We start from the raw sequence: 22,902 nt of genomic DNA on the forward strand, positions 1-22,902 counted from the left end.
AGTGGGGCGCGGAGCACACGCCGCCGGTGTCCTGGGCAAAGAAAGATAGACCGAGGAAAATGACCACGCAGAGGAGTATGGACCAGTACGCGGTGGCCACCGCTCCGGCACCGACGGGCCAGGCGACGTGCCCGACATCCCCAAAGGATAATCTTTCCCTGAGGGACGTGATGGCCGCTATTGCTAGCTCGCGCTCCTCCATGGAGAATAAAATGGACAGTATAGCGGCAGACGTCTCCTTCTTACGTCACAATCTCCAAAAACTCACCTCCCGGACGGGGGAAGCGGAACATCGCATCTCTGAAGCGGAGGACAGCATTAGGGGAGTCAGCCAGCAATTGTCACAAGCCATGACCCGTCTGAAAACCCTGGAATCCAGAGTCGACGAAGGAGAGGGACGGTCTCGCCGCAACAATGTGCGTATTCTTGGATTACCGGAAGGAGAGGAAGGGCACAGCATGGAGCTATTCCTAGAACAATGGCTTGCAGATATCTATGCACCCCACTCTTTCTCTAAATTCTTCTCGGTTGAGAGAGCCCATAGAATGCCCTCGGGGAAGCCAATCCCGGGCGCGCCACCCCGTACAGTGATCGCCAAATTACTGAATTATCGGGACAGACGCCCTCCTCCAGATGTCACGCTCGAATGAGTCAATTACCCACAATGGATCCCGAATCACATTCTTTCCTGACTACACCCGAGAAGTCCAACGGGCGCGGCAATCCTTTGAACCACTAAAGAGACAGCTAGCCCTGTCAAATATGGACTGCTTTTCCCAGCACAGCTTAAAATTTATTATAACGGATCTACAGTTCATTTTACCGATCCGCAGGAGGCATGGAAATGGACGGAAACACACATCGAAGGCGATTGGGATGCTAGACCGGCAAGACACAGGGGAAGACCCCGACCCGGACGGGACCGCCCCCACTCCACCCCCCCCTCCATGAGGGCCCCTGGGAGGGTGGAACTGGAGGCCCCGAAGCAGGAGGCGGAACCAGAATGATGGATGAGCAGGCGGTGATCCTACGCTAAAGACGCATCGAAGTTCACACCTATGCAGCGACACGCCGTTCTTCGGAATGGCTCATTGCTACCTGGAGTACTCCAACATGAGAAACCCAACCACATGACGCAGATAATGGGGCAGACCATTTCTCCTCCCCATTGTTTGTGTGTGACATTAGTTAGTTTGAACTGACCCCCCCCCCCCCAAGGTTTGGAGGATCAGCGATGTTCGGGCGACAGGTACTTAAAGTTGGGGTGGAGTATAGGGAGGGGGAAGGAGGGGAAAGTTTTCATGTTTTGTTAGTTCGTATCTATATAGCATGTCCAAACACCGACCCAAACACAACCCTCTACGCATTATACCCTGCTGCACCACGTACCGGGACCTTATTCCCGACAGACTCACCAGGGGAGGCAGCTCTCCCGACCCTCTCTAGACTCTACTACCTCCTTGTCCCGAATACAGACCTACATAGGGCGATATCCGCAGAGTTCCTCCCTCGTGGAATCTCGGACCATTCCCCCCTAATAATAGAAATACGAGCGCATGCCACAACCCCCCTAAAACATGGAGACTAAACAACTACCACCTCGGATTCCCCGAATTGGTGGACCACCTCACGGAGGTGTCCGATGAATAATTCGACATAAATGAACTGGCAGTGGACGACCCGGTAGTGGTGTGGGAGGCTTATAAAACAGTGCTGCGTGGGGAAATAATCTCCTGGGTAGCGAATAAAAAGAGGGAGAGACTCCAAAAAATAGTAGAGGCGGAAGGTGAAATGATCCAGGCAGAAAACATGCATGTTTTTGACCCTACCCCGCAGACTCAAAGGTCCCTCAAATTAACCACGGAGACCCTCAGAAATATTATGCTGGATAATGCCAAGCAAGCCCATTGGGACACCAGAGCGAGGGTATACGAACTTGGGGACGAAGCAGGCAAAATGCTGGCCTGGCTTGAGAGGAGGGAGGAGGGGAGACGTCATGTCCGGAAAATTGTTGCCCCGAATGGTGTCGGGTACCAGACGGATGCCGAAATAGCAGAGGCCTTTGCCCGGTTCTATGCGGAACTCTACCGAGCCCCGATAACACCATTCGACCCGATCCTACTAGACGAAGTAACACTCCCAACATTGTCAGCACAACAACGTGAGGAGCTGGACTCAGATCTCTCTGAATCTGAAATAGCCGAAGCCCTAGCGCAACTTCAAACAGGGAAAGCACCAGGCCCTAATGGATTCCCGGCCGAGACCTGGCAAAAGCTTGGAGGGAATAAAATGGCAACCCCCCTCTGCAAGATGCTCCTCGGCGCCCGCGACCAAGGCACCCTCCCACCTGACCTATGTAAAGCCACCATTGTGGTCATTCCCAAACCTGATAAACCCCCGGAATTGTGCGCCTCTTACCGGCCTATCTCATTAATAGTGAAGCCAAGGTTCTTGCCAAGCTCCTTGCCAACCGACTGCAGTCAGTAGCCCACACCCTGATCCACCCGGATCAATGTGGCTTTATGCCACACAAATCAACTCGAATGAACCTGCGTCGGTTCCAATTGGCACTAGAGCGGGCCCGGTCATTGATACCCCTCTCGCTCTATTGTCAATAGATTTCGAAAAGGCCTTCGACTCGGTCAGGTGGGACTGCCTCTGGGAGATCATGAGGCGTATGGGGTTTGGAGACAGCTTCTTGGGATGGGTGAAATTACTCTACACTAACATTCAAGCGGAGCACAGGGTGAATGGTTGGCCGTCCCGGACCTTCCCACTGGGAAAGGGCACGAGACGGGGTTGTCCCCTTTCTCCCCTTCTCTTTGCCCTGGCAATTGAGCCTCTCACCCTTTTGGCTCCGCCAAAATTCTGCGTGAACAGGATTCAGATGGCCTGAAGGACATGGGGACCGCATCTCCTTGTACGCAGATGACCTCCTGATCTACCTGGGGGACCCAGCTCGATCCTGCCCCAGGGTGACACAGATGCTTACCCGCTGTGGGGAATTTAGTGGGCTTAAAATTAACTAGGGGGAAATCAGTTCTCTTCCCGGTGAAAGGCAATGTGCAGGTTGACCCCCAGGAATGCTCGTACTGAATGGAACCGCAAGGTTTTCGATACTTGGGGATCTGGGTGACTACAAACCTGACTGAATATTCAATACACAATTTCCAACCGGTCCTTGATCGCTTTGTCAATGACCTCCACCACTGGAGGCTTCTCCCTCTTACGCCAATGGGAAGAGCTGCACTCTTTAAGATGACTCTCCCAAGGTTTCTCTGTCTTACAGAACGCCCCATTAAAGATCCCAGACTCCGACTTTAAACAGGTTGAAACCCTTTTCCGGGAACTAATATGGGGATTAGCCGCGGATGGCGCTAACCACGCTTCAAAGACCGATCTGGGAGGGTGGGATAGGGGCTCCCCGCCTCCAACCTTATTATTGGGCTGCACAATTGGCAGTGGTCAATGACCTGTTTCACGGAGATGGGGAACTCCCCCACATCAAGGCCGAGGTCGCGGCCATGCACGGTACCGACCCATGGCAACTGCTATACCAAACTCTCCCGAGACCCCCCCCACCAACGACCGTGACTCATATTATTGCTGTTTGGGTTATTGCTGTTTGGAAGCAGGCGCATAGATTCGTAGGGTGGGAACATAACGTAACCACGGCACAACCCCTGTGGAGACATGGCAACCTGCCCGAGATAAAGAAACTTCAACCATGGCCCCGATGGGTAAGGGCCGGAATTCTGAGAGTCGGGGATATTCTTGAGGAGGGGGGATATAGCCTCGTTTGAAATCATCCAGCAAAAATTCCAACTCCCGGGCACCGAGTGATACCACTACGTACAACTGGCCCACGCCCTAAGAAACCACATACCTGCAGGCATCAACGTCCTGGACTATACACCGATAGAGCGCAATATGCTGACAGCTTTCATCCCCACCAAATGCACCTCCATCCTGTATAATGCTATCACATCCTTTGCGACGCCCGAACTCATGACCCTGAAAGCCAAATGGGAGGTGGATGTAGGGGTAATAGATCCAGAAGACTGGATCCAAGTACTAATGCACCCAAGGGAAGTGGCCATGTCTTACAGGCTTCGGCTGGTCCAATTAAAGATCCTGCATAGGGTCTATTACCCCAGGACGATACTATATAGATGGGGGAGGGGGGAAGAGCCTCGAACCCGAACTGTCTCCGATGCGGAGGGGAAGAGGGGACCTTCTTTCACATCCTTTGGGCATAGCCCCGAATCCGTACCTTCTGGAACGAATGCTGTACTGAACTTAGTAATGTCTTGGCATGCCGTATACCACTGGACCCAAAGATTCTCATTTTGGGTGTTCCGGGTGAGATTGCACTTAATAAATGGGACAGACTGCTCTTGAGCACGGCAGCGGGACTGATGAAGCGCAACATAGCGCAAAAATGGGGAGCCCCGGAACCCCCAACAATGGAGCAATGGGCAACGGACATGAACATATGTGCAAGTATAGAACACAGAGTATATACCGCCAGAGGCTGTCCTGCCAAGGCGGACAAGATATGGGGGAGGTGGGAAGAGGATGGACCTTAGATCCTGTTGGATCCTGATGAATGCAGTGAGGGGGATACGGTTTAACCGTACTAATGAATCTGGGTAATGTTATGGGTGATTGATAATTACTCTGCTAATGATCGAATTTTGAAAGGACCTGTTAGTCCACACATGTTGTGTTGATGAGGATGCAAAACAATAAAAAATGTTTTATTAAAAAAGAGTATTAGAGTGGGTTGGTGAAAGGAAGGTCTGTATGATTTGTTTCCACAGCGACAAGATTATCTCTGGGAGGATTAGATTGTGCCTAATATGCCAATTCCCTGTTTGTGGATTTGGTGGCGTGTATTATGCGTACATAAAGGTTGAGAAACACTTTGGTCTTTAGGTCGGACAAACTGAGAAAATGTATCTATTTGCCTCAGAATAACCAGGATGAATGAGCTTTTGCAACTCCAGTGGTCCCAAATGTAAGGCAGAGTAAAGTTCACGATTTTGGCCTTTGCATTACCTGCACCTTCTAGAATGGAGGTGAGGAAAGATGCCCATTTCTCCAGCATGGGGTCTGGCATTGATTCACATGCACTTGAATATTCCCCGTTGTCAGGCTGGGAATCCTTCGTAAAGAAAAATCAGTTTCAGTTTTGTTTCTGAACTGTCTTTCTCCTTATAACCAGTCACTGGTCTCTGGGTCATACTGCCCCCAGCCAATGACTGCCCTCTACCTAAGCCTCTCCTCTGGCAGCCATCTTCAGATTTTTACTGCATGTTGGAAGTGTTGGGAGTCCTCGTGCTGTAGCTCTCGAGCTTTTACTGCCCATTGCATTTTTTCGAAGAGCTTACTCTTATTCTTTCGGTCAATTCAAGCCTCAAGCTCCACCGATTCTTCTTCCGATCAACGGCGATCCGTTTAGAAAATTTCGATGCCCCTCCAGGGCGGCTTTTCATCGAATTACACTTCTTTGAGGATTCCGGAAGACCTTTGAGGCCTACCCCGATTCGGACATGGACCAGGACAAAGGAGATTCAACGCCTACTCGATCCAAACTGTTTAGGAACTGCCCAGGATGTGGACTGCAGAACAACTTTAAGGATGACGAGCACTCCCGGTGACTCTACTGCCTACACGCCAAGTCGCACGTGGAGGAGGACTGTGCGTTCTGCAAGAACATGCCGTCCGGATCATGAAGGACCGTCGTAAACGACTCACTGGCTGGCAGCGAAGAGCCAAACAGCAGGAGAGAAGAAGTCTGAGCGGTCTTCTAAGACCTTTGAGGGCGCACCGGCGACAGGGGCCCAACAAAGGACAAAGCACCGCGAGTCCGCAGGCACCGGGAGCGCCGATGGTTCAGGCTCCTCTGCTGCCAGGCAGGGCGCAATGTCACTGACTCCATCATCCACAAGCCAACGCTCTGGCTCGGTGAAAAGGAAGGCTGAGAACCCGGGTAAGATTTGGGAGAAGCCCGGGCCGATCCGACGGAGAAAGCCATGGGGGAGGCGAAGTGATGACCCGTTCCTAAGGTGAAGGCCTCCGACTCGCCCCTGGTCATGAAGGCCCTGATTCACCCGGGGAAGGCCTCGATTGAAGGAGTCGTGGCAGCCCTGGCAAAGCCTGCAGAGGCTACCCCAGTGGAGACGTCTTCCGGGCCTAGAGTTTCCCTGCAACCCCGCAGGGAAACCTCTTTCCAGCCTATCGAAGACCCCCGAGACAAGAGAGTGGGTGGGGGGGGGCACGGTAGCCCTAACCGACACAGATACCACCTCTGAGGATGAGCTGGCTGGCGTCAAGGCTATCCTGGACAAGAAGTTCGAGGAGGTCAGGACCTACGGGAAGGGTCCCGACGAGGCGGACGTAGAGAGCAACGGTGGAGCCGATGAGCCATTGCAACCGATGCCTAGGCCACAGGACAATTCAGGAGCAATCTTGATGGCTTTGCAGACCCTGTGTACGGAGATAAGAACAAGGTTGCCCTTACCCCCAGTGGACGATCCAGCGGCGCCTGGACCTTCAGGAAGCCCACCGAGCAAGCGGAGGAGAGTCCATCCTCCCCCCTCCCTTCCAGCCTTCAACCCCATCCCCTCCCCTGAGTGACAAAACGGGGACTGACGACAGTGGCGGCGACGGAATGAACCTCCCGTTGCCTCTTGCCCGGATCCCCTCCCCCCCCCCCCATTCTCCTCCTGACCCCCGACGAAATTGCCTCCTTTCACGCCATGATCACCAGGGCCTCTTTTCCAGCTGTGCCCCGAGGAACAAAAGAGGGGATTTCTTTACCAATGATGGGAAGCCAAGAGGAAAACCGTACTCTCGGTCCCGCTGTTGGACGACATATGATACTAGGGTCTCTCCCTTCTGAAGAACCCTTCCACGGCCCCTGTGAAGAGAGACCGGTACGAGAAGTAGTACCGGGTCTTGGATTCTGCTCCTATGTGCCTCGGGACGCAATCAACCCCGATTTCCGTAGTCTCCACGGCAGCCAAGAAGGAAGTGGCAGGGGCGACTGCGTCATCCTCCACTTCCCCGCCGGACAGTCAGGGGAAAGAAGCTAGATGCCATGGGACTTTGAGTAATCTCGTCGGCAGCGACTACCATTAAGGCGGCCAACGCCCTCAAGAATGTGGCCTGCTATGATAGGGAGCTGTGGTTCAAGATCGCCCCTATCCTGGACTTCCTCCCGGACTACAAGAGGGCGGAGGCCCTGGAAATCCTGAAAGAAGGTGAGGTGGCGTTGGATCATGCCATCACTGTAGCTATGAACATCGCTGATGCCGGTTTTCGGCAGATGAGCAACGCGTTTACCGGCACGGTTGGCTCAGGGCCACCGACTTTCATCAGGATATACAGGCCAGGGTACTGGACATGCCCTTTGACGGAAACAACCTGTTCGGGAAAGCGGTGGATGAGTCGCTACAGGCCATCAAAGCGGACACTGAGACTGCCCGTGCCCTAGTTACTCTTCATCAACGACGGCCGTCCTTTTGGACCTCCGGAGGCAAATCTCAAGGTGCCTCGAAAGGATTTGGCGGCAGTTCATAGTCGTACCGCCAAGCTTGCCTGTTCCTTGTCGCAGGAAGCTTACAGAGGCCGCAGCAAGGCCGGTGGATCCCGTCGTCGCCAAGGAGCCCAGGGTGGCAAGGCCTCGGCGAAACAGGACTGAACAGGCCGTGACGTCGGGGCCCCCACCTAAGCACCGCAGTGGGAGGCTGGCTGGCGAACTTCGTCAGCGTGTGGGAGTCCATCTCCACCGAACTTTGGGTGCTGGATGCCCTGGCCCACGGGCACTCTGGAGTTCCAAAGGAAGTGCCCCCATTTCCCACGTGTGGCCAGGAAAGAAAACCACATTCCACAGCTGCTTCTGGAGGTACGAGCCATGCTGAGAAAGGGCGCGATGGAACTTGTCCCAAAGAGGCTCAGGAGTATACTCGCGGTACTTTCTCGTCCGAGAAGACCGGCGGCTGGCAGCCCATGCTGGACCTTCAGATGCATCAAAGCCCAGAAGTTCAGGATGGTTACCCTTCAGCACGTGCTGGGACAGCTGGAGGAAGGCGACTTCCTATCGTCGCTGGACTTGCAGGATGCTTACTTTCACATCCCCATACACAAAGGACTACGTTTCATGGTCCAAGGGCGGCACTACCAATTCAAGGCCCTTCCCTTCGGGTTGAAGCCGGCTCCAAGGGCCTTTACCAAGTGCCTGGCGGCGCGGCTTCGCCTGCAGGGGATACACGTACACCCTTACCTGGACGATTGGCTCATCCCGAGCACAGTCAAGAGAACTCGCCGCCAACCACACAGCGAAGACCATCCGCCTGCTCACAGAACTGGGATTCTTGATCAACTTTGCAAAGTCCCACTTGGTACTGTCACATGATGCCCTGTTCTTGGTAGCGAGACTAGACAGTGGCACGGTTGGCCTCACCATCGGAGGAAAGGACAAGGGCCGTCCTGGGCAAGGTACAATGGCTGTTGACCATGGAAGTGGCCAGGGTGAGGGCCATCAAGTCCCTGCTTGGCATGATGTCATCGTGCATCTACCTCGTGCGTCTGCAGGTTGTGGATGTGGCCACTGCAGGAGTTACTCGACGCCCGTTCGATGCAAGTGGCGGGATGCTTTGAAGACAAGATCCCACTCAACGACTTTCCGTCCTACGATCCAGTGGTGGGGCACCTGCGCGCATCTCGCAGCGGGCATGGACTTCCAGACCCCAGTGCACCAGTAAACTGTGATGACGGGACACCTCCCTGGAGGGATGTGGAGCGCAAACCGGAGATCTCCACGCAAGAGGCCTTTGGCTCCTGGAGAAGAGGTCCCTGCACATCAATGTCCTGGAGCTCCGGGCCGTGTTCGGGGCCCTCAGGTCTTTCCTTCCGTCCCTCAAGGGCAAAGTGGTATGAGTCTTCACCGACAACACCACCACGATGTTCTACATCCGGAAGCAGGGGGGTTACCAGATCTCCAGCCCTATCTAGGGAAGCGCAGGATCTGTGGCACAGGGCTGTCGCCCAGGGGATATTCCTGGTACCTTTTCATCTGGCAGGAGTGAAAAGTACTGTCGCTGACTCACTCGGCAGGGAGCTGCGCTCCTGCCACAGGTGGGAACTTCGGCAGGATCAAGTGGATTGCCTATTCCGACAGTGGGGCTGTCCCCAGATCGATCTGTTCACGAAGGTGATGAACACCAAGTGCCGGAGGTTCGCCAGAAGGTTTCCCCAGGCGGGGAGCATGGGTGATGCATTCTCCTTCCCCTGGGACGGCCTGTTCCTGTATGCATTCCCACCATTGCCGTTGCTTCTGCGACTCATCAGTCAGCTCAGACAGTCCCGGTGCAGGATGATCCTCGTCGCACCAGCGTGGCCGAGGCAGATATGGTTCCTGGACCTTCTGGACATGTCAGTGTCCCCACACCCCCGGTCAAACTGCCGACGGACGCGGATCTTCTCACCAGGGAGAGGGAGGCGCTATCCTGCATCACGACCCGGGATCGCTGAACCTGCAGGTCTGGCTCCTGCAGCACTAGAGTTCGGAGGCTACGACATCCCGGCGGACTGCAAGGAAGTCCCTGTAAAGGCCAAGGTTCTCTGTCTGGTGCCGTGCACGGAGGATTAACCCCCTATGGATCACATCCCCTCAACTGCTGCCGTACTTGCTGTCGCTGGCCAAGGCGGGGCTGGCACATGCCTCCAAGATCCATCTGGCGGCTATCTCCCGCTACACCAGATCTCTGGGGCGGTCGTCACTGTGGTCGCATCGCCTGGTGAAGGAGTTCATGAAAGGACTGTTCTGCTCTTTCCCGCTGGTGAAGGCTTCGGCCCCTGCGTGGGAGCTCAATGTGGTGCTGACCAGGCTCATGGGTCCTCTGTTCGAGTACCTGCACTCGTCAACGCTGACGTTCCTATCGTGGAAGACAGCTTTTCTTGTGGTCATCACCTCCGCACGACGAGTGGGAGAAATCCAAGGCCCTCTCCTGTAAGCCTCCATAATCTGACATTCCACGAGACAAGGGTAGTGATGAGGCTGCACCCCTCCTTCATGCCCAAGGTGCCATCAGACTTCCATCTCAACGAGCCCTTGGTGTTACCTGTTTTCTTCCCTTCATCTCCGGCCGAGAGGACTTTGCACTCACTGGATGTGGCTAGAGCGCTGAAGTTCTACGTGGACCGCACAAAGTTTTCGGAAGACATCACAGCTGTTTGTGAAGTTTGGACCTGTGAACCAAGGGAAGGCCCTCTCGAAGGCTTCCATTTCCAGATGGCTCTCCGGTTGGCAAACCGACCTTTGCCCGGCCGTCGGAGACCATTCAACCAGAGGGATCATTTCTACTACAGCCTTCCTGTCTGGTGTCCCCCTGCTGGAAATCTGCAGGGCTGCTACATGGAAGTCGACGCACACCTTCATGAGATAATACTGAGTCGACCAGGATTCCAGGGAGGAGTCCAGAGTCTGCCAGGCAGTGCTGTGCAACCTGTTCGCTTGAAGGTGAGCCTGGTGAGGAGGTAAGAGATGCTTAACGTTGAGTTGTTGAAATGCTTAATGATGAGCCTTGCCACCTCCCGTGGTTGAGCATATGTACTGCTTTGTATTCTTGTATTCATGAGCATGTGAATCCTTGCCAGACCCAATGCCGGAGAAGGAACAAGTTACTTAACTGTATCTGTTGTTCTCCAGCATGGGTCTGGCACGGATTCACATGCGAACCCTCCTGCCTACCCCTCTCTGGCTCTTCTCTTGGTCCTACTGCCACTTTACGTGCTACCAAATCTGAAGATGGCTGCCAGAGGAGGGGCTTAGGTAGAGGGCAGTCATTGGCTGGGGGCAGTATGACCCAGAGACCAGTGATTGGTTAATAGTAGAAAGACAATTCAGACACGAAACTGAAACTGATTTTTTTTTTTCTTTACCGAGGATTCCCAGCCTGACGACGGGGAATATTCATGAGCATGTGAATCCATGCCAGACCCATGCTGGAGAACAGTTACAGATAAGTAACGTGTTCCTTCTGTCTTTGTGGTCTAACATTGCTATTCTTACTATAGGGAGCCCGAGAGCCCCAAATGGGAAAGCAGATTCAGGCAGAAACAACGCAGCACTTTAAAAAAGTTGTATTTGTTTGCGGTCGCTTTTGAAGCGACCGCAACCATAAACCGACCCAAAGTGAAAGCCACAGCAGGCAGAAACACAGCGGTTGTGTTTTACATGCCGCGTAGTCTTTCTGCCTACAGCTGATTTCTCCAGGTGGGGAGCCCGAGAGCCCCAATGGGAAAGCAGATTCAGGCAGAAACACAACGCGGTTGTGTTGGAAACCGCTGCGGTTTTTCTTTCCAAGTTTCTCAGGCTCCTCTGAGGCGGAGGAGCCTGAGAAACTTGGAAAGAAAAATCGCAGCGGTTTCCAACACAATAATGTTGTATTTATGTTTGCGGTCGCTTCAAAAGCGACCGCAAACATAAATACAACTTTTTTAAAGCTGCGGTTTTATTTCTACGTTTTCCGGGCTCCTCCAGCCTGGAAAACGTAGAAAAAAAAACACAGCTAGTGCTTATTTTATTTTTTTTTTAAATAAATAGCACTTACCGAGATTCAGCTGCAGCTTTCCTGGTCTCCGGTCCCCGTCCTCCGCGTACAGCACTAATGAAGGGAAAGCCACCCAGCGGTAGCTTTTGTTTACTACAGCTGGCTGGCTTTTCCTTCATTAGTGCCGCAAAAGCAAAATGGATGCGTCCATGTGCTTGCTTTTGCGAATTTTGAGCTTGAATAGCTCAACATTTTACATAGGAAGTTTTAAAAAAAGAGAATGCTAGTATTTTTTTTTTTTTTTTTTTTTTTTTTTTTTTTTTACTAGACCATGCTTTTAATACCTTCTTAGTAATTACTGTGGCGAGGGAGATTACTCCTGAAGGGCTCTTCAGTATTGCCCAAACCCCTACCGGATCTCCAGGGACTCCTGTTACCTTTCTCGTGGGGGCACGACACCGGCTCTTCCGGGGGATGGTGGTATCAAGTCTTCTCGTTGAATGCTCTGCCTCTGCTCCCTGCTCTACTGCATTGGCTCTATGGCTGACTAGGCTTTTCGGTGTTGGCGTAGTTGAAGGACTGCACGGTCCACCTCCCAGAGGTCACGTCGCCGTTAGCCGGGTTCCAGCTTCTGCCTAGGTCGGTTCTCCACTCCACAGCGCAGAGTTCTTCCGAGCCTTGCACAACGTACTCCTGACTGAGGACAAGCTTCTCCTGTTCGCTTCCTCGTGCCCGGGGTTGGCGGGTGTTCTGCCAGGTTCTCTCTTCAGTAAGTCCCTTCTTGCTTTTTGTGGTCTGTGGATGGGTCCTGCCCAGCAGAGTGCCACAGACACTCTTTTGTACTGATATATTATTCATGCTTTCTTGGGGCCACTTAGTTTTAGCACTGTCGATACTAAGCAAAGGAGTAGTTTGCATCCCTCCTTCAATCTTCCTCTTCTCAGTACTTTTGAGGGATGACTCGTGATTACTCGTGATTACTCAGTGTGTCCCTCCTTATGTGGTCCTTCACGTATCAAGGTCCCTCAGATGGTTTTATTCCGCCATCGTGGTCGGTCGCTAGTTGCAGAGTTCCTTTATGGCTAACGCCTTTGAGACTAAGTTTATTCGTAGATTGAATTTCTACCCTTCACCATCGACCTGTTTATCTGAGCATCATGAAGTGCCTCGACGGACCTCAACGGACGGCTCTGTCGACGACGCTTGACTCGACTACGAAAGACTGCAGCCTTCATGGGTCTCATGAGGGGGAGAGGTTCATATAGCGGTACCCTTTTAGAGAATGCTTCTGCTGACCTCCTATCTTCCCTTCTGTCACTGCTACCCTTTCCATTAGCAATGGAAAATACCCCTTTTAAATGTTCTTCCTGCAGTAGGTAGTTCCTTTGGAAAGATGCGCACGGGGTGTGCGACCACTATCTTCCCAGGGACCACCCTAGAAAAGATGCAAGTCCTGAAGTGTTTTCCACCCTAAAACACTAAAGGACTGCCGAACTAAACAATGGGCCACCCACGCCATGCAGGCCAAATCCTTCATTGATGTGGCGGGAAAATCCAGCCAGGGCAGCATCAACGTCCTTAGCGATGCTGAAGGCGACCGGGGTTCGTCTGAACCTTGTGTCCAGGCACCTGACTCCAGTAAGCAGGCAAAATCGTCGACTGCCACATGGTGTCTATGGAGAGGTCCTCTAAATCATCCATGTCCTCTGGCCATCGCTATCGTGTTCACCGCATGACAGGACTTTAAAACAGGCACTGAGAGCCGTTTCGGACACTGTGACTAAAAAGCGTAATCAACCCAAGATGACATTTTGCAACCTGGTTTCACCCTTAGTAGGGTGAACTTCCAGCGATGGCTACTAGGTGGCATGTGTGACTTGGGTTAAATGAACTTTGGGTAGGTTCCATAGTGTAGACAATGGAACAAGTATAAAATATACTTTAAATTTAAAAGCAGTCTGCAGTGCTTACCCCTGCCATATGGCTCTTCGTGCCATACTTCTGCGTTAATTGTTCCTGAAGTTCAGCAGTTCATTGTTCCTAAACTTTCCACACCATTGGCATTCTAGCTCACATTAACCGCACTCAACTTTTGAAGTTATGCAGGTGACAGAATACAGTGCTTTTGTAGTAATGCGATTGACCGGAAACTGCATGTCTCTTCAATGGCTCTTCAATGGTGTCTGCAGTGACATCCGTCACATCATGGCAAATCTCTCATGATAATTGCAGAAACTTCATTTCCCACGGAAGTTGTTGAAAGTATGCCATCTCAACAGTACACAGCTTACATGCTTCTGCTGTACACGTTCACGGAATGGCACTTCAAGCTTACACGCTTCAGCCCTGCATACATTACAGCAGGTAGGCACTTTCCATGCGCTCCATACTGTCAATATGTGGAGGCAAGTGTAGAGACGGGTTATTTGAACAGCGTAGTCTTCAACAGTTTGCGGAAAGCGGGGTATGATTTTTCGTTTCTTGGTGCCGTAGGTAGTGCGTTCCAGCTTTTTGGTGCTAGGTGTTGGATGCTGGACCCCCCCAGCTTTACTTCTTTTGAAGGTGGGTACATAGGTCTGGTTTGTCAGACAGGATCTGGTCAGACAGGTGAGATCTGGTGGACGAGTTGAGGATGAACCTTTCGGATAAATAAGGAGGGGCGTCAGAGGAAAGGCATATGTGTCTAATGGCCATGGATTTGAAAAGGATGCTTTATTTTATTGGTTGCCAGTAGGCCTCTTTTCTGGCTTGAGAGAGCTGTTCCCTTTTGGGAATACTCAGAGCTGCTCTCAGGGCATTGTTCTCTGTGATTTGCATTTTTTTTTTAAAGTTTGTAGCCGAGGTGCCCAGGAAGAGAGCATTGCAGTAGTCCAATTTGGTGCCTACTGTAGCTCTGGCTATTGCCGGGCAGTTTTTTTGTGGAAAGGAAGGGTTTCACCGCGTTGATTACCTTAGTGGTGAGCACGGCGGAGGATGCTCTGGCATTGACCTGACGTGGCATTGACCGAGTTGAGTCAAGGTATACTCACAAGCTTTTTACTGCGGATGAGAACTTAATGGTGGAGTTGTCAATATTAAAGGTTTTGTATTGAGGTGGGAATTTTCTCAGGGTTTCCTTAGTGCCAACTATGAGGATCTCTGTTTTGTCTCCATTTAAGCAGAGGCTGTTGGCTGCCATCCAGGTTTGGATGGCTGTGTAGATCTTGGTTAGCACTGCAGCGTCTTGTTCTTAGATGCCTGGGAGGAGGAGTAGGACTTGGGTGTCGACGGCATAGTTGGTGTAGGCTATGTCTCAACGATCCAGGTCATTGAACAGTGGGAGGGTAAATATGTTGTGTAGGGGCTGTGCATGAACCCTGTGGTACTCCACAGTGGATACTGGTCGGGGTAGCGCATGGAGAATCTGAGAAGACTCATGAGTCGACCCTCGAGGAAGGAGGTAACCCAGGAAATGGCTAGCAGTGAGAAGTGGGCTTCGTTTTTCAATTGCATGCCTAGGATGTCGTGGTTAACCAGGTCAAAGGCAGCGGACTGGTCCAGCAAGAGCAGAAGTGCTGGTTTGCCTTTGTCCATGATGTCGCTGAGTTGTATTTTGACATCGAGTAAGGCAGACTGGGTTCCGTGTCCCGGGCGGAAGCCTTATTGTCTTTTTCCCAAGATGTGATTTTCTTCCAGGTATTTCTGGATTTGCGTGTTGGCCACCTTGACCAGGATCTTAAGCAAGAAGGGAACGTTGGTGATGGTTCTGTAGTTGTCATTTTCAGGATCTAGGGTTAGTTTTTTGAGAAGTGGGCGCACCCAAGCTTCTTTAAGGCTATCTGGGACTGAGTTAAAGGAGGCATTGGTAAATGACTTGAGAAACGGTGCAGGTGTTTCAACGCAGTCTTTGACTAATTTGGTGGGGCAAGCGTCGCCTTTGTTCACACTAGCCCCTACAGGAAAGACTAGCAATATTGTCTACAAAGAAGCATTGATTTAGTCCATTAAATAAACTTCAAACTAGGACTGAAGTATGGGTACACCCGCCAGTGTTTTATATGTAAAGCAAAGGAGGGAGTGTTGAAATGACAGTAGTCTTCTCAGGTTGGTTCTTGGAAGACCTTGAGAATTGCATGATCTCGAAGGTTATGGGGGGTCCTTGTTCCCAATGAGGGGAGTCTCTCCCTCTGAGCTCCTGCATTTCGCCACCCCTAGGTGGATTGTTGCGTATCAGGCTCACCTCCCTAGTCTCACAGAGAAGGGCTCCCCTCTGGTAAGTGATGCGATCTTGTGAATTGTCAGAATACTCCACTGTTACTCCTATATTGGAGATTTACAATGATTGGGTGAATAGTGTAATAGAAGTATGGAGCTATGTTTGATTACTTTAGTGATCTTCAAGTTGAAATGCATGCATAATACAAATATAATCAACTAAACCAGGTTTGGTGCTTGAAGTCTAGTCCAGGGCTCTGTTGCTCTGGACTCTTTGAGGCTCTTTTGGCAAAGGACAAACTGTTATCCCATCTTCCCACTCCTGAGTCCCAACCCTTACTGCTTAATTGTGCATCCTCACACCGGTTGTGGTCCACAGTGGGCATAAATTACTGCTGCAGCGAAGCCCTTAATCGGGGGATTATTCTGATGTTTGTTGTTCTTTCTTTGTTTGAAGAACCTGAAAGACGTTCTCACAGAGTTGGTGCCAAAGGAACAGACGAGAATCAAAAACTTCAAGAAGCAACATGGCGCAACAGTCGTCGGCCAGATCACTGTGGACATGGTAAGCACTCAAGAGTAGCTTTGCTAATGATTGTACAATAGTTTGCTTGCTTGTTTTTAATTGGTGGTCTTTCTCAGGTTTTTTCTTTTTTTTTATTCTTGATTGGTTTACCTTTTCTTTATTTTACTATTTGTGCATTTGTATCAGATGTCCTTCATTTTGGTTGCACACATCGCTTGTGCTGTACATAAACCAAGACCTTTTTTATTGTACGTCTTCCTTTGTGTCTCCCATTGTTAGGGTGACAGCCCTCTTCTAATGTAGTTGAATAGTGTTTGTTTTTCTTTGCTGTCTAGCAGCACAACTTCTTTAATCTCTATTGAGCACTTTACTAGTGCAGTAAGTCCACTTGTCATCCACTCCGCGCTGATAGACATCATTGTGGACTTAAATTCTTAATGCTGGTGTACAGGCTCTTTACAAGTGCTATATGGCGGTTATAGGTTATAGTTTCGACTCAAAAGGGTGGAATGACAAAAGGGTCGAGCCAGTTCGACTGAAAAAAAAGAACGACTTTTATTTTTTTTGGGGGTCCCCCCAACCCCTGTTTTTGGTGTAAAAACAAATTTTTTAAGCTAAACTAGAGCAAAAAAAAGATATACATTTCAATTTTTTTTTTATCCTTTTGTTTTCGGTCGAATGCACTCTCACCTTTGGCATTCGATCCTTTTGTTTTCGAAACTTTAACTGGACACCCTATATATGGCAAGTGTTTAGCTTCTGATATGTCCTAATGTATCATACTCTTGCATTGATTTATGGACCGCCAAAGCCGCAAAGCCTGTTGACTAATGCATATACTTCTACATCATCCCCTTTTTCTCCATACACATGTAATGTCTTCTTTGTAAAGTGGAGATATTGGGATAAAGTCCAATTTCCTTCCCAGATTGAGCCCCCTATTGCGATCAGTGTCCAGACCTATTTTTGTCATTAAGCGCTTTTTTACAAAGCCTCACTGAAAACAACTTAAAAAAAATAAAAGCACTGTCCTGGTAGAGTACAGAGGCTAACTTAGCCCCAGGGCCCATGTCCAATGCCCCATTTGCCTACCATGGGTATGGTTTCACATCAATCTATTGTCTGCACTACAAGCTGGTGGAAGGTCCTTTACTTTTAGTGGCTGCACTGAGCCTTCCGGGGTTTCAGATGTTGGGTAGCCTTCTTAACCTCTCCCACTGAAATATCGGACTCCAAGGTCTTCCTGTCAAATTTAACAATGGAATCTTAAAATAATCCAGGTAGCTTTCTAGTTCAGCCTCTGGCACCTGGACCCCTTGACTTCTTCAATGGGCTTCATTGAATTCCACACAACCGTGACCCTCTTAATAAACTATTCGATCAACCCGTCTTCCTGCCTCACAACTCAGGTTCTATTGGCCAGCATGGAACTAACACTATCTCCCTTCTAGTATCTCTGCTTCGTGAATGTCATGCTCCTATGAACATTCAAAACTAGTTTTTAATAGTCATGATTGCTTGAGTTAGATTGTTATGCCTTATCCAATCTGTCGGCACTAGTTGACCCTAGATAATAGTCATGATTGACCGTTTAACTTTTTCAGACCCTAGGTAACTGTCATAACTGACCTTAGATAACTCATATAATTTCTTGTTCTGTTCAGAAATTGATTCCTCTTTGGAGCCAAGACTGCTTGTTGAAAACGTATATAGGGCCTTGCTCAACTGACTTCTATTAGTACTATGTTTACTTTGAATATTTTAAATCGTGCCCTCTTGGCGCTTACTATTGGTGTGATTAAATATGATCCTGAGAATTTCTTGGAGGTACCCCCAGTCTGTGCTCCTGAAGCACTTTCTCAAGATTTCCCTGAAGTTGGATTTGATCAAGACGCTACCTGTTTTGAGGAAGAAGCTCATAGTTGTGTCGTGTCCAGGGAAGCCCCAAGGAAGTAGAACAAGGTCTAACCCTTCAATCTGAAAGTTTAAGAATTTTAACATATCTTGTGTTACAGCTGTCTTACAGAGTTAGTTCAATTGAAATCTACTAAAACCGCCACCGAAATGAAGCAATACTGAAATGCTGACTTTGCTCCTAAGCTGCAAGCACTGACCGACACTTAGTAAATACTTTCAGTACTTATCTTAATGCAAGAAGACATTCACGGTACTGGTTCTCACCCCAGTTAAATATGGGATTTTAATTTTTGAAATATTGAAGAACCACACTTCCAAATATTTTAGTGTTGTGAAAATCACTTTCCTACCTGGATTTCTATTTGTGTGTGTTTCAGACCAAAACCCCGCACCCTTGCGCCTCCTGTAACTTTAGGCTTTCTCTGTCTGGTTTCCCAGATAACCTCTTTCTTGAGACCCAATGTTTGATTTGTAGAGCAGTTGTGGGAACAAAGCTGAAAGAGCTCATTAACCATAGCAACCACAAAACGGAGTTCTAAAGGAAGTAAACTTGGATAAAACAAAATATAAGCTGGCGGGTAGCTTTGGGGGGGAGGGGCAGAAGATGTAGGAAAATCATAACCAGGATAAGAGTGAACATTTCTACAAGGAAAATGTGTTGAAGATGGGTTGTAAGGGCATCTCTGGAGGTTGTGTAATTGAGATTTCTCCGACAGTGTTCCAGAGTCTAGTACCCGAAATTGAAACATCTGTTGCGCAGACCTCAGCAGTTTCACAGGCTGATTAGTAGACTTTAAGTAGTCTGGTCTTTGAGTTCGACTGCTCGACTGCACAAACAATTTTTCCCTGACGTTATCCTACACTGTGCTGTTGAAACAAGGCACAAATAATTTTAAAATGCTCACCTCCGTGACCTGAGCCACTGGATGCTTCTGCGGTGAGAGGAAGCCTATTGAGAGATCAGTACAATGGCAGTGTTTTGAACTCTTTGGACCCTTTAAAGTGTTTGCCGGGCAGACCAACATAAACTGCATTGCCACAGTTTAAGCAGCAGTAAATTAAATCAGTAATGACCATGGGGTGATTCTTTGCATGGAGGAAAGTTGAAAGGGGTTTATTGTACAGATTTGTGCGTTGTGGATCCTTCTGTAGTCCCAATTGAAAGCAAGGTTTCTAATGACATTCTTGATAAGTTTTCTCTGTGAGTGGGCCTAGGTTGTTCCCTTGCACCATCATTTTAGTCTGAGCTTTAACCAAGGCAGTTGCTTATCTATCCACGCTTCAGCAGTTTCTAAGCCACAGGACTTCTTTGAATTGATGTGAACCAGCATTTGCACTGCATTTCCATAATGGTATTGCCTGGCCATAAAATGGCAACAGCTGGAAAAGTGGGAGTACCTGGGCATATGATGGCAGTGCCTGGCAAATGCCTATCTAATATTCATACACAAGCCAAAACTGTTGGCTTTGTCAGTGCTTGCTTTTAGCCAGACATTCAAGGAAAAAGTGAGGACACATTTTCATAAATCAAGTTGCTAAGACACGTTAGTTTTTCACCAGAAGTACATTTACTGCTTTAAACAATTCAGACTGCTTAGAAATCAATCTGCCTGTCCCTATGGATTTTTTTTTAAATGCTTGATATTGCTAGCTCAGATTGGAGGCTGTTTTGGGTGGCAATGGCCATCGGGTATAGCATGGTCCTGGGCAGTGAATGAGTGGCCAAATAGCCAAACATCCACATCTGTGTTTCTTATATCCCAGCTCCCTCTTGGTACTCCAATAGTTTTGGCCTATGCACCGCTATATAGCCAAACTTTGTTATTTTACTTCAAAATGCACGTTAGTGACTTCAGTAGTTTCATGTACTTCACTGAGTGCGAGTTTTAAAAACCTAGTTCTAGTCCTCTTGGTGCTAAAGAGGCTATGGTAGCAAATTAAGTCTCTGGCAGAGCAGGAGCGGTTAAGTGGGGCAATAGGTTTTCAGTGATTTGTGGACTCATTTGGTGGCCTTTGTAGCATCTTGGCTGTAGAGGTAGGGAGGATTAGTTTTGCAGTCCTCCCTCCCGTGTGTTTTTGATGGGAAAGGAGGCAGGTTTTAAAGTGGACAATTGGTGGTTGGGAACACATTTGATTACATTTTGCTTCAAGGAACTTTGAGCTGGAGTACGAGAGAGCATGTCGTATGAGACAAGGCCTTAATTCAATCACTTGTGTAGAAGCCGATTAAAAACATGATTCATGCCGAGGTTCTCGTCAGGGAGAATGACTGGCAAAAATGCTCAAAATACACTAGAGGCGGAAAAGTTGATATTTCGTGAGTTCCAATTAGAATCACAATTGGAGATGGCATTAATAAGAATTGTATTGCCTAGAAGAATTTCATGAGTCTCCATTGCTTAAATTCCAGTAATGGCATCAATATCTTCCAATAAACCTGGCAGCAGACAGAAGTGGGAAAGCATTTTGATCCAAAAGGTCCATGTTAGTGGCTTTCTTATTGGGCCTTTGTTCTGCACCACTTCTTGCTAAGCTTTCTAAAGCAGCCCATGGTGACACTTGACCAGTCTGTCGCTTCTCATACAAAAGTGCTAACTTTTCCCCGCTTCAACTCCCGTAAGGGGGCTGTTTGATTGCATTGAAAACCCACGATTATTGAAATGTAAATTGAACTCCCACATAAAGAGATACTTCCACCTACACAGAAGAAGGTAAAATAGTAAAATGACCGAAGCAATCGAGCTATTCACGGCACAATTAGCTAGGAATGTATAGACATTCACCAGTTAGAATTGTATGTACATCAACACCATTCACTGAATAAAGAACATTCCTAGCAATTGGCTAATTTCCACATGTGTCACAATGGGCTGCTTCAACGTGTGTGGCAAAAAGTGGTGCAGAACAAGGGCCCACTTTGCATGTATTCGAGAACAGGACCTACAATTTTGTTAAGATGGAAAAGGGCATGGCCGTTGATAAATTCCAGGGCACAAACAAGACTTGTAAACTGAGTCGTTTGCTTTTGTTTCAGTAAGATACTACCTGATCGACTTTTTGTTTGAAAAGGCTTTGGACTAATTTTTTCTCTCCGTTTGTTGGAAGATGAGTATGCTGGCAAAAAGATGTTTTTTGGTGGGTTTTTTGGGGGGGCCAAATTAGAGTATGTGATGCTTATTTTAATCATTTTTGCAAATTTGCTATATTATTGTAGGTGTTCCGGGCACAGGGTTTTCCGGGCACAGGAAGGTAAATTGTTCCTTGATGTAATGCCATGAAGTCTTTTTATCCCTTAAGATTTAAAAGCATGACTACTGCTGAAGTCCCTGAAATGTTTCGGATTCCATTTCAGCCAAAATTTACAACGAAGGGAAAACCCCAATCTTTATCTTGATGTATACAGGAAAGCTTATTGGTTCTGGGAAAGCGGGGCTATTAATGTTTATGGAAGCTGCTTGTCCAATCCAATAGGCCAAATACAGAGGCGAATGCCTTGCAGTTATCAGAAAGGAGAGCAGTTGGGGTTTGCAGTACTAGAACAAGTCAAGGTTCAACAAAGTTGTAATGCTTTCTTCAAGGATGCCCCATGTTGATGGACAACCCAATGGATCTTACAAAGTTGGATGGTCTAATTTGATGCTGGAGCCAACACAGCAGTTGGAAGTTCAGTCTCGGCAGGCCAGCATTGCCCCAGCAATTTTATGTTAAGTTGACATATACAGCACACCGTTACCATTTGCGTGGTCTCCAGGAGCTCAGGTGATTCTGGAAAAAAAAGAGGGCTAGTGGGTTAGTGAGGGAAGAGGGCTATGCTCATCTGTTGATGCTTGCAGAACCAGGAGAAACTGGTCTGTCTGCTTTCTACATGTGCTTTGATTTTGTGCACTGGCATGTGACCGGACGGGTAAGGACCAGTGTCTGGGATTGTTTGTTTGCGGATGTTTGTTGTAGTGAATATGTGGTTTGTGTGTTTCCTGCATAATGTAGTGTGGCTGGTCCTTTAGGGCATGTGTGGTATTTAAGAGGTATGTGGGAGAGGAGCCCGAGCGGGGTGATTAGTATAGTGGCAGGCATCAGAGTGTAGTACGCTTTAAATACAGGCAGGATTCAGAGGGCAGCGGTACCCTAATCCAAAGTGTCCACACTTCAAAACTCCTCCAAGTGCAATAAATTGGCTACCCTCAAAATTCTTCTTTAGAAGGTAAACCTGGGATTGCTGAGTTTCAGAATGTGATTGCTGTGTCTTGTGGAGGTATAGATTGCAAATGCTTCCTACCAGTCCTTTAGGTTAGTTAGTAGGTGCTTCAGCAATGATGTGAACTGTGTATAGGCCAGTAGGTGCTTTTTACAGGGAACAAGCCCTGGAGCCCAGGATAATTTGCCCTGCTGGTTCATCGAGTGAAGAAAAGGGATCACTTATGTTACTTGTAGTCGTGTGACATTGGAGTTGTGTAGAGCTCAGCCATACTTAAATCATCCGTTGCAGGTACAGGAGAAATGACACTGCAGAGCTTCCATCATTTCTCGGTTACGTTCTTCAGCTGTTCCAGGGTGAGTCCAAGGATTGACAGTTAATGTGCCAAAACCATTATTTATAGTATTCTTGCGAATTTGATGTACATCCTGCTTACAGTTTGATACTGTGCTGTTTTGACATTCAGGGATGGTTGCCTCGTACAATCTTTCCTAGACAAACAGGCTGGA

At 48.9% G+C, this 22,902-nt stretch overlaps 1 protein-coding gene across 1 annotated transcript in view; it reads left to right on the top strand.

Annotated features, from left to right (window-relative positions):
* CS (citrate synthase) overlaps positions 1-22,902 on the top strand; it is a 257,651-nt gene that overhangs the window by 124,086 nt on the left and 110,663 nt on the right. Inside the window, exon 3 of the mRNA XM_069653742.1 lies at positions 16,213-16,320. Within this exon, the coding sequence (XP_069509843.1) occupies positions 16,213-16,320 (108 nt within the window). The remainder of the gene's footprint in view (positions 1-16,212; positions 16,321-22,902) is intronic.

Source organism: Ambystoma mexicanum, chromosome 3q (genome assembly GCF_040938575.1).
Source record: "Ambystoma mexicanum isolate Mex_15411 chromosome 3q, UKY_AmexF1_1, whole genome shotgun sequence".
Lineage (NCBI taxonomy): Eukaryota > Metazoa > Chordata > Amphibia > Caudata > Ambystomatidae > Ambystoma > Ambystoma mexicanum.